Source organism: Canis lupus, chromosome 29 (assembly GCF_011100685.1).
Source record: "Canis lupus familiaris isolate Mischka breed German Shepherd chromosome 29, alternate assembly UU_Cfam_GSD_1.0, whole genome shotgun sequence".
Lineage (NCBI taxonomy): Eukaryota > Metazoa > Chordata > Mammalia > Carnivora > Canidae > Canis > Canis lupus.
In genome coordinates this window covers 16,946,464-16,962,348 of record NC_049250.1, presented here as the reverse complement: position 1 = coordinate 16,962,348, position 15,885 = coordinate 16,946,464, and the positions used below count along the sequence as shown (strand labels likewise).

The 15,885-nt window shown below is 42.9% G+C and overlaps 2 protein-coding genes and 1 long non-coding RNA gene across 10 annotated transcripts in view; 2 read left to right on the top strand and 1 right to left on the bottom strand.

The window, feature by feature from the left end:
• The window catches only part of LOC111093152, a 47,192-nt gene extending 45,117 nt beyond the window's left edge, over positions 1-2,075 (bottom strand). Inside the window, exon 1 of the long non-coding RNA XR_005381061.1 lies at positions 1,668-2,075. This is a non-coding gene — a long non-coding RNA (uncharacterized LOC111093152). The remainder of the gene's footprint in view (positions 1-1,667) is intronic.
• The window catches only part of PPP1R42 (protein phosphatase 1 regulatory subunit 42), a 65,657-nt gene extending 56,340 nt beyond the window's left edge, over positions 1-9,317 (top strand). The window contains exon 7 of one of the 2 annotated variants that reach the window (XR_005381054.1): positions 9,209-9,317. The gene's annotated coding sequence lies outside the window, so the exon portion shown is untranslated. Of the gene's footprint in view, positions 1-555; positions 771-9,208 lie in introns of those variants that run through there. The other variant, XR_005381055.1, reaches the window with a different exon arrangement.
• On the top strand, positions 3,241-14,786 carry TCF24 (transcription factor 24). Of its 7 annotated transcripts, none has more exons than XR_005381058.1 (4): positions 3,241-3,633; positions 9,209-9,333; positions 12,546-12,615; positions 14,527-14,786. XR_005381058.1 is itself a non-coding variant. In XM_038579443.1 (3 exons), the coding sequence occupies exons 1-2, from the start codon at positions 3,241-3,243 to the stop codon at positions 9,320-9,322; spliced, it is 507 nt and encodes a 168-aa protein (XP_038435371.1). In that variant the 3' UTR covers positions 9,323-9,333; positions 14,527-14,786. The 7 variants fall into 7 exon arrangements, 4 of the variants coding, with proteins under 4 accessions (XP_038435371.1, XP_038435370.1, XP_038435369.1 ...); XR_005381059.1 differs by lacking the exons at positions 12,546-12,615; positions 14,527-14,786 and adding exons at positions 9,939-10,010; positions 10,711-11,530; XR_005381057.1 differs by lacking the exons at positions 12,546-12,615; positions 14,527-14,786 and adding an exon at positions 10,711-11,530 and having other exon boundaries at positions 9,209-10,010.
• Positions 14,787-15,885: the final 1,099 nt, after the last annotated feature.

Here is a 15,885-nt window from a genome sequence, read left to right as displayed (position 1 = left end):
AGGAGGCTTAGCAGGCCAGGCTAAGGTCAGGCAGGTGAGATGCCAAGGGTTCGAAAAATAAGGAGCCCCAGGCCACGTTCCCTACACAATTCTTATTTCCACACTTCTCCCAACATATAGATTGCCCACATTCTTCTCCACTCTGGGGGGGGAGGGGTGACTCTTTCTTTCCACTTCATCTTTTTCTTTAAGATTTTACCCATTTACTCATGATAGGCACACAGAGAGAGAGAGAGAGAGAGAGAGAGAGAGAGAGAGAGAAAGAGAGGCAGAGACACAGGCAGAGGGAGATGCAGGCTCCACGCCAGGGGCCCAACGCGAGACTCGATTCCGGGTCTCCAGGACTACGCCCTGGACCAAAGGCAGATGCTAAACCGCTGCGCCACCCAGGGATCCCTCCACTTCCTTTAAAAGCCTGTAAAGGTTCACACAGTTCGGTGACTAATCATTAGCCTCTGCTATTGTTGTATCCTAGAGTCTATATGTTTGTTTCCATTTTGGATAACTTCCATTTTTGAAATAATATTCCTGGTTTTTTTTTCTGTATTAACATAGGAATCTCTCTTTGGTGGAATCTGAAAGCTTGCTGACAAAAAAGTGATATACTTGAACTTCACTTTCTCTGTAACTCAAGAGTAAAAGAAAATCTGTTTGTAAAAAAAAAAATGAGTAAATTCAGCCTTAAGTGATCTGACACGTTTTGTTTTTGTTTTTACCTTTATAGTACCAGGCAATATCCTCTTTCCCGGTTTGTAACTCTAGGGTATCTCGCTATATAAGAAAAACCTTTAAGCTGTTTGATTTGTTTCTTTATGGCATCTGAAACATTGCCTTTCAGTTGCTTTATGCCTCATCACGTACAATTTTTGAGAAAATAAGGATGTGCTTCCTCATTCATCAAAAGAAAGTAATCCTGGGATCCCTGGGTGGCGCAGCGGTTTGGCGCCTGCCTTTGGCCCAGGGCACGATCCCGGAGATCCGGGATCGAATCCCACGTCAGGCTCCCGGTGCATGGAGCCTGCTTCTCCCTCTGCCTGTGTCTCTGCCTCTCTCTCTCTCACTGTGTGCCTATCATGAATAAATAAAAATTAAAAAAAAAAAAAAAAAAAAAAAAAAAAAAAAAAAAAAAAAAAGAAAGTAATCCTTTTTTTAGCCAATGGTATTTTGAGAACATCCCTTTCTAGAGTGTACATCTAATTATGGCTATTGAACGGGAATTGAAGTTATTATTCTGATCCACTAATAAAAGTGTGAAATGATATATTAAATTCCAAGTGTCACCATTACTACGTCCTACTTAACAGTTCCAATTTAAAACTCTATTGTAGGGCAGCCTGGGTGGCTCAGCGGTTTAGCGCTGCCTTTGGCCCGGGTGTGATCCTAGAGACCCGGGATCGAGTCCACGTCAGGCTTCCTGAGTGGAGCCTGCTTCTCCCTCTGCCTGTGTCTCTGCGTCTCTCTCAGTCTCTGTCTCTATGAATAAATAAATAAAATCTAAAAAAAAAAAAAATCTATCGTAAAGAAATTACGTCGCGTATGTAAGAGCAATTTCATCAATGGTATTTTAAATTTCATATTCCGTCTCGACTCCAAAGATGTTTAAACGTCCTGCTCTTCGAATTGAGGGCATTATTTCCAGGGCGTACTAACGAGGTTCTAGGAAATACCTGGCGTCCACCGAGGCTTCACCTCCGAAGGCCCCGGGTGCAGGACCCCGGGAACCCCAGGGTCTGGGGGGCGTCCCGGGCCCAGCGGCGTGGAGCCAGCGCTGGCGCTAAGGGAGCCTCGCCGCTCGGCTTGCAGGGCGCCCAAGGGCAGGACCCCCGGGGAGTCCCCGCCGCGGAGGCGGAGCCAGGACGAACGCGAGGTCCAAACACCGAAACAAAGCGGGGCCCCGGCGTCTGCGACTGAGGCGGCCCGCAACGATCCGCGCCCCCGCGATCCCACGGCCGTTCACTCTGGTTTGAGGGGGAAACTGTAAATATCACAGCAGGCGCGCACTCTCCGAGCGGCTACGAACGGGTCCCGGAGTCCCGAGGTGGAGCGGCCACTGCTTTCACGAGGGCAGCAGGAAACATTTACCAGGTTAGCGCATCGCAGCCGCGCGCTCCACGTTTCCTCAGAAAATTGAACGGCACACGCTCCACAAAACGGCAGGGTTCCCGCCGCCTCCCGCGGGCGCCTGCCTGGGAGGCGCCGGCGCGCAGGCGGGACCCGGGACCGGAGGCCCGCGGCACAGCCGGGGAACCCGCGAGGCCGCCGCACGGGCCGCCGACACCGCGGACGCTCGACGTGCTTCGCCGACAGTCACGCCGCGGGGCGGGCGGAGACGGGGCGGGGGCGGGGCGGGGGCGGGGCCACGACGACGGCCCGCCCCTGGGGCCCCGCCCCGCCCCGCCGGGCCGTTTGATTAATGACTCCCACCCCTGTCAGAGCCCCTCAGGTGGGTGCGGACGCCTGCGCGCGTCCTGCCGTCGCAGCCCTACAGCGAGCCTGGCCCACACCCGCCTCGCCACGGGGGCGCCCGCATAAAAGGCGCGGCCAGCAGGGGCTGGAGGCGGCTGCCGACTTCGGCGGGACGGGGATGGAGTGACCTGTGTCGCGCGGCCCTGGCCACTCAGACCCAGCTCGACGCTCCGGGCCCGCGCGTGCAGCGGAGCGGAGCCCTGCACGGCCGCTCCGGGAAAGGTGAGGACCTCGGGCCGACCCCAGCCACGCCGCTTGGTCCTCAGGTTTGTTAGAAGAGCGGGTGTCTGGTCCAAGGTGAGGTCTGGGGGTCCCCTCTACTCCCGCAGGAATTAGAACGAGCCCCGCCGTCGCCACCTCCCCGCCGCCCCCCGATGCCTGGCCTCGAGAGCGACTGGTGCGCGGGCTGCCCGCGTGGGCGCCGAGGAGCCTGGCGAGGCTGGCCAAGTGCGAACAAGTTCCGAACCGGAGCTGGGCTCCCGAGACCCTCCTTCCTCGCTAGCGTAGCCCTTTCGCTTCAGTCGTCCCTGAAAAGTAAAGCGGGCACCGCGCCGCTCCTGAGCCTTCTAAGCCCAGGCCCCGTCGGGCTGCGCCGCTCTCCCAACACGCCCCAGTCGGAAAGGCCTCCTCCGCGAGGACGCCCGAGCCACGTCGGTGTCCCCGCCGGCGTGCAGCCGCGCCGAGAGGCCTGCGCTTGCTCGGGGTGAGCCCGACCCGCGCCGGGCCTCACCGCGCCTTGGGTCCCTTGCAGGGCACGCCGCGCGGGAAGCCGCCATGGACCGCGACGGCCCGGCGAGCAGCCCCCTGATCGCCGGCAACGAGACCGCGCCCCCGGTCGCCGCCACCCGCGACCCGAGCCCGGGCGGGGCCGGGCCGGGACCCGCGGGCCCTGGCGGCGGCGGCGCGCGCCTCGGGGGCGGGCGGCCGGCGGCGGCGAACGCAGCGCGGGAGCGCAGCCGCGTGCAGACTCTGCGGCACGCCTTCCTGGAGCTGCAGCGCACGCTGCCGTCGGTGCCGCCGGACACCAAGCTGTCCAAGCTGGACGTGCTGCTGCTGGCCACTACCTACATTGCTCACCTCACCCGCAGCCTGCAGGACGACGCCGAGGCGCCGGCGGACCCAGCGCTGGGCGCCCTGCGCGGAGACGGCTACCTACACCCTGTCAAGGTAGGCAGGCTGGGCGCCCTGCGGAGCTGGGGTGGGGAGCCGGGCCCCTTAACCCTCCGGGTCGGCACCGCCTGGGCCGATGCCAGGAGCTCTCCCACTCCCCCCTCGGGGAGAGGCGGGGAACAGACCCGGAGAGCTACCTTGGCCGGCTAGGGCACAGGTACCGAGGTCCCCCACTGCATAAGGCTAACTCCAGAACTGTTCCCGGGCAGTGGCTTTACATCCGAGGTGGCTTGGGTAGGAGGGGTGACCCACGCCACTTACAGGATGCAGCCTGCGCGATGCCTTTCCTAGGTGAGAAGTTTCTCGGGAGTTCCTGGTTGGCAAGTTCTAGTGACTTTTAGTATCTGATTTACATTTGTGAGCTTTTGAGAGTTTTAAAAAAGTGTGCTTAATTTACATAATTACATTTCCATCGCGGTTTTTATCAGATGGTTGAAAAATTTCACGAATTAAGGGGGGTGATAGAATTATCCCTTTAAATAATCCAGGCAACCATGTTGAAAATTTTTTGTAGAACTGGTAAGAACAAAATGAAACCGTTCTGCCATCCTACGGAGTAAATTTTCAGTCCGTTTTAATAAAGGTTAGACAGTTACGTAGAACGTAACGTATCATGGGTTAGACAGTTACGTAGAACGTTAGAAAAACTATAACGCATTTATGTAATTTTCACAATAGATTGGGGTATGTTAATCAAGTTGATTCAATACTGTATTAAAATTCTGTAGTGTGCAAAATTAGATCATAGAATCCATTTCGTAGGATTTTTTACATCCCATATAGATAAAATGGTCAGGGTTGTCATTTAACATTGTGTATATGGTTGTGATTTATCACCTATATTGCAGTGTTTAGACTCTGCTTTGTTTTTTTCACCTAGATTTGATTGTTTCAAAATCCAGCATTCAACTGGCTTTCTGTTGAAAATGCATTATCTTCCCTATATTTTCTAAACCTACAGGTTCAAGTTCTGGGTTCTACCATTCTGAAATATTTTGCCACACATGCAAATAGAAAATTAGGACAGCCTTAAGCATATCAGTCAGTGTTCAATTCAGTGAATAATCACTGAAATTTCAGTAGTAATGTACACTCCCTGATATTAACTGAACTTAAAATTCTGTGGTGAGGTTTAACAGTTTACTTTGCAAATATAATTAACATGATGATAGGCTCAAACTATTTTGAATATAGAAATTTGGAATATCATTTACTTACAATTATGATAGACCTCATTATATTCATGTGTTATACAATCTCTGCTAAAAAGTCATTCGTTATTAATTATGGGTTTTGCCTTACCGTCTGCATTAAATTGATACTCAAATATATCATTAATATTAGATTTCTGTTGACTCGACATTTCCCATATACTCTAAAAAAGTTTAACATTAAGTAGACTTTAATACAGAAAGCATTTGTTAAATGCCTCTGTGGGATATAGAATTCAGAGAAGAAATCAAATTGTTTCACCTTTGTTTCTTATAGTATCTTTTTGGATGAATACTGTTAATAATTTTCATGTAACAATAAGCTTAACAGGAGTTGATTCTTTTTGTACTTGATTCAGGCACCAAATGTTTTTGTAGTTTTACAACTCTTTTAAGAAAAATAAAATCTCATCTGTTCTTAAATCAATTATTTTTATTTTAAAAGACAATTCTAGGGATAATGAAACAAGGTCAAGGATTACCTCTGAAGTGAAATTAATGATGGTTGAACAAGTGACTAGTCTGTTTTAAAATCATTTACTGTGTGTCTACAGTTAGGAAAGTGAATACAATTAAGAGTAAGACTCAGCCCCTGCCCTAAATAAATATATAATAGAGACAAAGACAAAAATAAAATAATACTGTAAGGGATAATGTTCTGTGTGCCATAAGAAAGCTATAATCATGTGCTTGTGGAGGTTTGGAGGAAAAAGATTTCATACACGTAATTGAAACCACCTGTAACACATTATTTTACGGATATTACCAAATGCTTAAGTATTAAGTCTATCTTTGATTAATCTAATGCAAAAGAAATAAAAATATTCTGATTATTTGTATTTTTAGTTAACTAAGTGTGTTGTAACCCTTAGTTTAAAAGTGTTCCAAGATGACTTTTTTCTGCCTTACAACATTAAGTATTACTATGTCTTTGATGATTAAAGATCAGTTAACAGATATTTCAAGGCCAGGATTTTAAGTCATCAGTCCTTATTATCTATATCAGTCCTTATTTGGGGGAATTTACATTAAGAATATCTCATGAAACTAGAAGGTTTAAGTGACAGGGATCCTGGGGAATAGCCTAAAACAGCAGTTTCCATCCCTTTGGGATGTGAGCAATTTGATCAGCACCAGTGTACCAAAGAGCAATGATCCTCTAAGAGAACAGGGATATTTTTCAGATTCTTTTATTAGGAGAAAAGTACAGATGATTTTATTAATTGCATTATCCCTGGAGAATCACTATTGATGATATACATATAAAATAATTTTAAAAATAAATACAAATTTTTGTTATTTTGGGGTCATTTAACTCCAGAATTCAAGAGCGCATTTTTAAGGTTTTCGGGTTCAGTTCCATTAATTCTGTGAGTTTGTTAGATTGTTCTAAGCCTAATGAAATATGGTTTTAAATAAACTTTATTAGGTAAAATAATAGGTCAGGATTATGTTAATCTACACAATGTTAAAACATTCCATTGAAAAGTGAAATGTAAAACAGTCTACTGGCTTTTTTGGCATGATACTGACATGCAGCCTAACCAATATTTTATTTACATTTTATTTCTGACACTTAAACTATGTATGTACATTAAATTTAGTTGAATAAAATTATCAGAAGCCTTTTGGAAAATCAAAGTACACAGTTCTTCAAGTTTTATTAAGTTTGTGAAAAATGAGGCAAAAATTCACATATAATATATGTATTTTTTAAGATTTTATTTACTTATTCATGAGAGACACAGAGAGAGAGGCAGAAACACAGGCAGAAGGAGAAGCAGGCTCCCCATGGGAAGCCCGATGTGGAACTTGATCCCAGGACCCTGGGATCACGACCTGAGCTGGAGGCAGACACCCAACCACTGAGCCATCCAGTCGTCCCAAGCATTAGGTTTTTATGCTCATGAATATGACACAAAAATTTAAAAGTTTGAGAGGCACATGTTTATAACATGCCAAAAATTCTACACTTGAAATTGATTATTTTAGCCCTACACTATTCACTACAAGTATTACTTCTGCTTGGGCTGCAATAACAAAATATCATCGACTGAAAGTCTTCAAAAACAGAAATTTCTTCTCTCATAAGTCTGGAGTCTGGAAAGTCTAGGATCAAGGTGCTGGCCAATTGAATTGCTGTTAAGAGCTCTCTTCCTATCTTGCAGTTGGCCAACATCCCTCTTTTTCAGGAGAAAGACGCTTTCTCTTCCTCTTCTTAAAAGACCATTATACCATTATGAAGGACTCACCCTTTCAACCTCATTTAGCCTGAATTACCTCTCCAAACGCCATCATTTGGGAGTTAGAGCAAGAGCATCAATATATGAATGGGGAGGACAAGGCCGAGACACAGTCCATAACACTATGGCAGAAGGTTCTTCAGTATAATGCAGGACTTGAATCTGATCTAACATCAGCTCCTGACATATCAGAAAAATGCCAGATCAGTTTCTAAAACTCCTCAGGTTATCGACCCATGATAGCAAGAATCCCAAAGACAGGACCCGTGATACACCCAGAATGTGTAAGTGTGGGTTAAGAATCTGAAGTTCTTGGGACGCCTAAGTGGCTCAGTGGTTGAGCGTCTGTCTTTGGCTCAGGGGGTGATCCTGGGCCCAGGGGTCGAGTCCCACATAGGGCTCCCTGCAAGAACCCTGCTTCTCCCTCTGCCTATGCCTCTGCCGCTCTCTCTGTGTCTCTCATGAATAAATAAAATATTTTAAAAAATTAAAAAAGAATCCGAAGTTATTATGGTCTTTTTTTTTTAATTTTTATTTATTTATGATAGTCACACAGAGAGAGAGAGAGAGAGAGGCAGAGACACAGGCAGAGGGAGAAGCAGGCTCCATGCACCGGGAGCCCGACATGGGATTCGATCCCGGGTCTCCAGGATCGCGCCCTGGGCCAAAGGGAGGCGCCAAACCGCTGCGCCACCCAGGGATCCCGTTCTTATGGTCTTTACCTTGTTAATGATTGTATCTCTATTTGAACACTGCAGATTATCTGTCAGGCATTTAAGAATGTTTAATAGTGTTGTGTAACCAGGAGTGGGCTTGTGAATGTTTGATGATAAAAATAGCCTACTACTTACTGCAGCATTTACTCTCTGGAGAGTGTTGGATCCCGTTGCTGACCTTTGGGAGTTGCACTTTACTAATCTAAAGACTTCTCTTAGGCAGCCCGGGTAGTTCAGTGGTTTAGTGCCACCTTCGGCCCAGGGCGTGATCCTGGAGACCTGGGATCGAGTCCCATGTAGGGCTCCCTGCATGGAGCCTGCTTCATGCTCTGCCTGTATCTCTGCCTCTCTCTCTGTGTCTCTCATGAATAAATAAATAAAACCTTAAAAAAAAAAAGACTTCCCTTTGTATAAAAGTAGTATTTCTCTGACTAGTTTTCCAAGGACCTTAGAACTGATTATCAGACACCCCTCCCCCCAAAAATATCTGAAAGTACTAGTTATGTAATATGTTTTTTTTTTATCACTGGGTCTATTTGGCAGTAAGTGATACTATTTTTTAAAGGTTGTCCAATTTTAAGGTGAATTTAGAAAAATCTCAATTAGAATACAAATGTGATCATTACTGAAACATGAATGCTGTATGATCCTGCTACATCCAGATATTTATTTTGGGCATTTTATCTACATAACACCAAATATTCTAACATTTGCAACATCTACTTTTAGCTAGATAATTTTTTCTTAAGATTTTAATTTATCTGAGAGTGAGTGAGTGCAGGGGGAGGGGCAAAGGAGAGGGACAAGCAGATTCTGCCCTGAGCGTGGAGCCCACTCACTCAGGACTCGATCCCAGGGTCCTGAGATCATGGCCTGAGCAGAAACCAAGAGTTGGACACTTAATGGACTGAGCCACCTAGATGCCCTTAGATAAATAAAATGTTTAAATAGTTGAATTGGTCACTTTTCCTTATACTTCTGTGACAAGTGAGAACATAAAATATTTACTATGTATAACTCCTTAAAATATCTTTAAAGCCAGAGATCTTGTTTTAGGCTTAATTTTATTTTAGATTTAGTTTTAAAATAAAATACTGTTGATAGATATATTTTCCTCCACTTAACTATATTCATACTCCATGACTTCTTGAAGTTCTTGTCCAAATGCACCCATATTATTTTCTACAGTTATGATCAAAGTCTTGGCATATTTTTACTTTTATTGTTAGCATTAATAAACATTTTTTCATGTTGTTCCTCAGACTTTTCACAATTACAATTGTTACTAGCTTCATGGTACTGCATTTGCCTTGAGGCAATCGGAATTTTTGATATTACTATAACAGACATTATCTGTCATAGATACTAACTTTTGGATTCTTGTTTAAATATTCTTTTTCAGAAATGGCCCATGCGATCAAGATTATACATTGGTGCTACTGGTCAGTTTCTGAAGCATTCTGTGTCTGGAGAAAAAGCAAATCATGGCAGTACTACAACAGACTCACAGCCTTAGGTTTTGCCCTGGTGGGTGCTAGTACAAAGTGGCATCTATTGTTTCTAAATAGTAGGAAATCATTCTATATTTATTACATCAGACAACAAACATCATTCCTGAAAGTTTACGTATGAATCCATAGTGGGAAGTTCAGATTTACCTGTTTAATTTAAATAAATGTGGGTTGAAATAATCAGTCTTATATAAAATACACAGCTTATCTATCCATTGTGAGAAATAGTTACTACTATATAGTGCAAGAAAAAGTATAGGAAAAAAAAGACCTCAAAATCAAAGAATTGTGAATATATCAAAGAATGCACATGTCCTCTGTAGTGTATCTATTAACACACTGAAAACCTGATATCTATCAATAATTTTTATAGTTTAAAAAAAATTAGACACCAGTATTCCATTTTTGTGAAAACCAGTTTGTGCTTAAGTTGGTCTAAGAAGTCATTTCAGTTGGAAAGTGTGAGATCATTTATTCAGTTTTAGCTGAGGATATGGAATGAAAAGATTGTTGGGGTAATATGAAGTTGCAATAACTTCTGCAACTAGTGATTTTTCTCTCAGTAAACTTGTTTGGAGTATTCGAATACTTTATTGTATAGAGCTTGGCCACCTTTCCTAGATAACTATGAAATACCATGTTTCCAAACTGTGGAAGGCTTTGGGAATCCCTGCAGCCCAGTGTGAACAGCAGGTGAGTGTCACCGGGCAGCAGGGTTTGTCACCCTCCTCCCTGTCATTCCATATCCATCTCACCCTCTTTCAGGTCCTAGACTAGATGAGCAGGTGCAGCTGCAGCCACTTAACAGAGAGTCAACCTGTCACAGTCAGGGCTTCTCCCCCTTGCCAGTTGCTGTTCACAATCTACTTGGCCATTATGAAATAGGAGAAAACCTGTCTGATTTGGGGATTCTGGCACTGATCTGCACTGTGAGGGGGTCTGAGGACACTGAGTGGCTACCCTGAGCTAACCCAGGCCCGAGTTTATCCCCCTGAACCTGCCCGCAGACTGAATCCATCCCAGGAATGTCCTCTGCGATGGGCCTCTCCCACCGCACTCCACACCAGATGCCCAGGGAGCGGCTGCACTGCCAGACTGTGCCAGTTTTAGTTTCCAACAGGAGCTCGGGGATCAGAGCCAGGAAGTAGAAATGTTGGTCGGGGAACACACTGAACCCCAAGCACGTCTGTTGTCATGTCTTGACTCTCTTCTTTTTCTCCTCAGTCTCTACTATTCCTCTTTCAACTGTAAAGTTCATTTATTTCTCAATAACCTAGTGTTAAAGTAGCTGAATTTGATCCAGGATTAGCAAACAGAAAAGTATAGTAATGGACTTGGTTGAACCGCTTAATATAGCTGTTGAACCATCATTTTATTTTTCTCCTCCCTGCAGTTTTCTTCCAGCTCTTGGCAGCAAAATGAGGTAAAAGACCATTTGAAGGCAAAAACCATCACTCAGCCGCACATGGCCATATCTTGGCTCATATCTGATAGCTTATAATTTTTATTATTTTAATGTGAATACGCCTTGTGATGTGACCAAAGCATGTCTTTACAAGAAAAGGCATATAATAAAAACTTTCTACATATTAATAGGTAGCAAAAATGTTTGTATATTTAAATATTTGTGAATATATTTACCCACTCATATAACATTGAAAGGAATAAAATGTAAAATGAGATATGAATTCAGCCATTCACTATTGTAAGTTATTGCCATAAAAAAGTGCTGAGAATAATCTTTTATCTTAAGGAATGAAATCAAAGTTCTTTAAAGTTACCGACTGAACTCTAAATGCCACATTTAATACCAAGAGTTTGAGAAAAATGGTTTTCTTGCTAATAATCTATTTGGCTACAGTTGTTAAAGCATTTAATTGGGTTAAAACTATGACTTCTGTTGAGTTGCCAGACTTCCCTAAATCATCCTGTTAAATAGTTAAGCTTTGCCTTTGGCAGTATTACTTTTTATTTCTTCTTGTCCACTTACAGAAAAGAAATGTTTTAATGCCAAAAAAGTATATTTCTGTCATAGGTTTTCATAACATTTCATTAAATTGCTAAATATGCTAACAGCTTTTGGTAGATTGGAAGATCTCAAGGGAGAAGTTGCATATTTTCACCCAAAGACTGAAAGGAGCATGTTGTTTTAATTAATGGTGCATGGTCAGGATAAAGGTATTATTAAAATAAAGCATTAATTTGAAAATTAACTTAGTCTGTTAAATTTGCATCTGTCTCTTGGGGTATTTAACAAATATTAAGGTACTTAAGGTACATCTGAAATCTTTCCAGAAGATAGATAACTATTTACCATTAACGTCTTCACCGTGCTTCCCTTAATGGAGTATCTATTAGGACCAGGGAGAGGAGGTTTATTTGGATCATAGTATTATCCTACAGTCTACAAGGGAAATCCTAAATTTCTGTCATTTCACTCAGCTCTCAGCAATATGACATACATTTAAATTCCTCTAATGAATATTTTTTTTAAACTTTTTTTTTTTAATTTTTATTTATTTTTGATAGTCACACAGAGAGAGAGAGAGAGAGAGAGGCAGAGACATAGGCAGAGGGAGAAGCAGGCTCCATGCACCAGGAGCCCGATATGGGATTCGATCCCGGGTCTCCAGGATCGCGCCCTGGGCCAAAGGCAGGCGCTAAACCGCTGCGCCACCCAGGGATCCCTCCTCTAATGAATATTTTAGAGGATATGGAAGTGCCTGTTTAGAAGTATAATCAGTTACAACAGTCTTTAAAAGTATTGTTTCCTTTTCTGATTATAAAAATGCAACGCTGTTTATTATATGTTGATTATGCATCAATAGTTATACTAAAAGTATATATATATATAGATAGATAGATATTCCCTGTTTTAAAAATTAAAACTTAATAATAAAAGGGGTAATGTGGCAAATAGAAGTCCTGCAATTGAAGAGGGTCTTTGAGATATAGAGTAAGCGTGGGGAAATCTAAACACACGTTACCTGGTAATAAAGATGGGTTTTGCATTTTTATAAGGCATATTTGGCCAAACTACTTCAACCTGCAGTTATAGATATTCTAAACAGTAGTTTTCTTATCTATTCACGGAGACTTTATTTAAACTTAGAAGAAGCTGTGCAAAAAGAAAATAAATGCTGATTGACCTTACTGAAGTACCCACTCATTATTTTATTAAAATTGTTTTTTGGTCAAATTATTCAATAATTTCTCTTTCTCTCACAGGTCCTCATTTTATATTCATGAAAGCAACTAACCAGTTATTATCAAGAAAAGAGAAAGTATTCAGACTCTAGTAAGATCTCTCTCCCTCTGTTTCTCTCTCTCTCTCTGTTTTTTAGTGGAGAGAGAATTCTATATTTTCAGCACATCATTTATTTAAGCCTTAGGGTACCATTCTGAGGAAATAAGCCAAAACAGACAAAACATTTCTGTAGTGGCCTACATGATTCCCTTAAAAATCAACACATGAATTGTATCTGATGTAATTATAAGACAAGTTGCCTGTTGGCTCCACATAAAATTGTATTCTTAGCTGGCAGGGAGAAGAAATTATAAATCAAACAGATTGCTTCTGATCCAAATTTATATATTAGATATCTTACTTTGAGAGGATGGCTTAATCCACGTGCTTTTTCACAACCATGTATAGGTTATTGCAGATTATATCATATATTTTATTTGAAAAAGTATGAACTTGGACTCTTCAAGCATTGGCAGATTCTGGGATCCCTGGGTGGTGCAGTGGTTTAGCGCCTGCCTTTGGCCCAGGGCGCGATCCTGGAGACCTGGGATTGAATCCCACGTCGGGCTCCCAGTGCATGGAGCCTGCTTCTCCATCTATGTCTCTACCTCTCCCTCTCTCTCTCTCTCTCTCTCTCTCTCTCTCTCTGTGACTATCATAAATAAATTTAAAAAAAAATTTTTTAAAAAAGCATTGGCAGATTCTGTTTTCATCTGGTAACATTCTTATTTTTTTTAAAGATTTATTTATTTGAGAAAGAGAGAGAGAGAGAGAATCCCAAACCTATTCTCACTGAACTCGACAAAGGGCTTAATACCAGGACTCTGAGATCATGACCTGAGGCAGACGCTTAACCCATTGAGCCACCCAAGCACCTCAAATTCTTTTCATTTTTTTTTTTAAACATTGCTGGAGGATGCGATCTCTACAGTTTCCTAAATGACTTACAACTAGTAGTGTACTATTGCTCTCTTTCTCCATGGCACACTATTTTTTTTTAAAGATTTTATTTATTTATTCATGAGATACACACAAAGAGGCAGAGACATAGACAGAGGGAGAAGCAGGCTCCCTGCGGGGAGCCTGATGTGGGACTCCATCCCAGGACCTCAGGATCACGCCCTGAGCCAAAGGCAGACACTCAACCGCTGAGCCACACAGGCATCCCACACTTTTGATTTTTTTAGTTTTGTTTTTGTTCTTATTGTAACTTTAAAAATATCCCAAGCTAAGATTCCCAATTTTTAAAAGGAACACTAGGGAAATACAGAATTGTATATCTCAAAGAAATCAATATGTACCTCTGTTACATACTGGTAGCAGCATAAGACTGTCTTACTGGGGAAAAAAAAATACCCCTTAAATCCTATAGATTTGTTTCCTATAAACTTTGAGGACAGCACAGATGGTACTGCTGCACAGTTGGGAATGTGGGACATTAAGTATTCTTGCCTAACTATATAAACCCTGGAAGGTCTTCCCTTCCTATGTTTATACAAGTCTTAGTTTTAATTCATAAGAGAAACCAGCTCAGTGAAATATACCTCCGTCACTCAAACTCTCATTATAAATTGTACCATAGCATTCAGCTGTCAGAAGCTTTTAAATTATAAACTGAAGAATAATCTTAACTATTAGGCTTAAAGATTATGTCAATAGTCATTTCCTGTGCATATGAATGTTACTGAAGAAACTTGTGCATTCCTGCCTTCTCAGAACAAGAAGTATGTCCATGGGGAGCTCTGGAGGTAGACTTAAATCACTTGTCTCCATTTTTATGGTCAATATGAGGTCTAAATAAGAATTGATCTTAAACATTCTTATTTTCTAGTAAGTTCTGAAATGGCTCAATTTAAAAATCTTTAATGTGTGCTATTATAAAGCATCTTAATGCTTTACATAGATGCATATATAATATGGATCAGTATTTTTTTAATTAAGTTTTTTTTTTTTTTTTTAAAGCCCTGTGCCTGTGTTTCTCCTTCGTGTGCAGCACATCTGTGCCTCTTGTTGATTGTAAGCCTCTATACTGGAGTCCTCTTGAAACATAGGCTATAACCAAGTGGAAAAAGTGGTGTCCAATGGCAGAAACAGGAGAGTCAAGAGAAGAAAGAAAGTGGGAAGTGGGAGGCTATTTCCAAATCCTCCTTTTGGAGAGAGAAGGCCAGTTCTACCATGGAGCCAATCAGACTTAAGAGTGTGTTCTGGGATGTACAGGAGAGACTGCCTTCAAATATATATATATATTTTTTTTTTTTAAGATTTTATTTATTAGAGCACAAACGGGGGTGACTTGAGAGGGAGGGGACAAAGGGGAGAGAGAAGCAGACTCCCTACTGAGCAGAGAGCCCAACCCCAAAGGCAGGTGCTTAACCAACTGAGCCACCCAGGTGCCCCGAGAGATTATATATTTTTAAATATTAAACTGATTTAGTAGGGTACAGGCTCCCCTAGTCAGTGAATTAAGGACCTCTGGTTAAGGGGAGACTCCTAGAATGAAGTCATTGCATACCTTTGAAGTCACAAAACTGACTCAGAATCCCTAGTAAGATAATAGACCTAAAGTTCAAACTTTATTAAAAGAGAAAATAAATTCAAAATTCAAAAAGTTGCCTTCTGTGTATAACAGGCAAGATAGGAGGTCTATAAATAGAGTTTTACTCTAAGTGGTAATAGCGGGGAGAGACAGGCCAGGGGGCAGACAGGGAGAAAGGCCCCAGTGCAGACATAACTCCACGATGTCATCCACTGTGGGTAGAGTGAGGAAATGCGGGGCAGCAAAGATACGGAGATACACTTCTCTAGGCAAAGCCTGGGGGGCTGCAGACCCCTGAAGAAGCCCTGGATTCCACCTGGAGCGACATCCATGCAAAAGGCGATGAGAGGCAGCGGCTGAGCAAGGATCTGGAGAGCAGCTGGCACGCGGCAGGCAGTTGCAGAAGCCAGGAGGCCAGGAATCAGGGAGACAGCAGAATAGGGTGGGTGGGGGGCCTCAGAACTGAAGGTTGCAGGCAGGACTCAGAGCCCCAGTAGTAATACCAGCATGACACCAAGGTAGCAGGCACACCATTTCAGCTGGGTCTATACCCAAGGATATAAAGGCATGGGAGCTGCAGTTTCTCCCTCCACTTCCTTTGGATATATAACTTCTCCTTGAAGCTAACCAGGGACTGAAAGGAAAGGGCAGGTACGAAGTCCATGGAGAGGAGAAAACAGCCTCGAGAGAATCTCAGCTTTTATTTAACTGCATATTTAACTGCCTGTTCGGCGGATATTTTTCCCCTTTAAGGGTAGAGATTCCAGAACAAGATGAAGTTGGAT

Excerpts from the sequence above, each read along its gene's own strand:
- TCF24 (XM_038579443.1), top strand. The coding sequence starts at position 3,241 with ATGGACCGCGACGGCCCGGCGAGCAGCCCCCTGATCGCCGGCAACGAG. Across the intron at positions 3,634-9,208 it reads GCTACCTACACCCTGTCAAG|AAATGGCCCATGCGATCAAG; the intron begins GTAGGCAGGCTG and ends ATTCTTTTTCAG.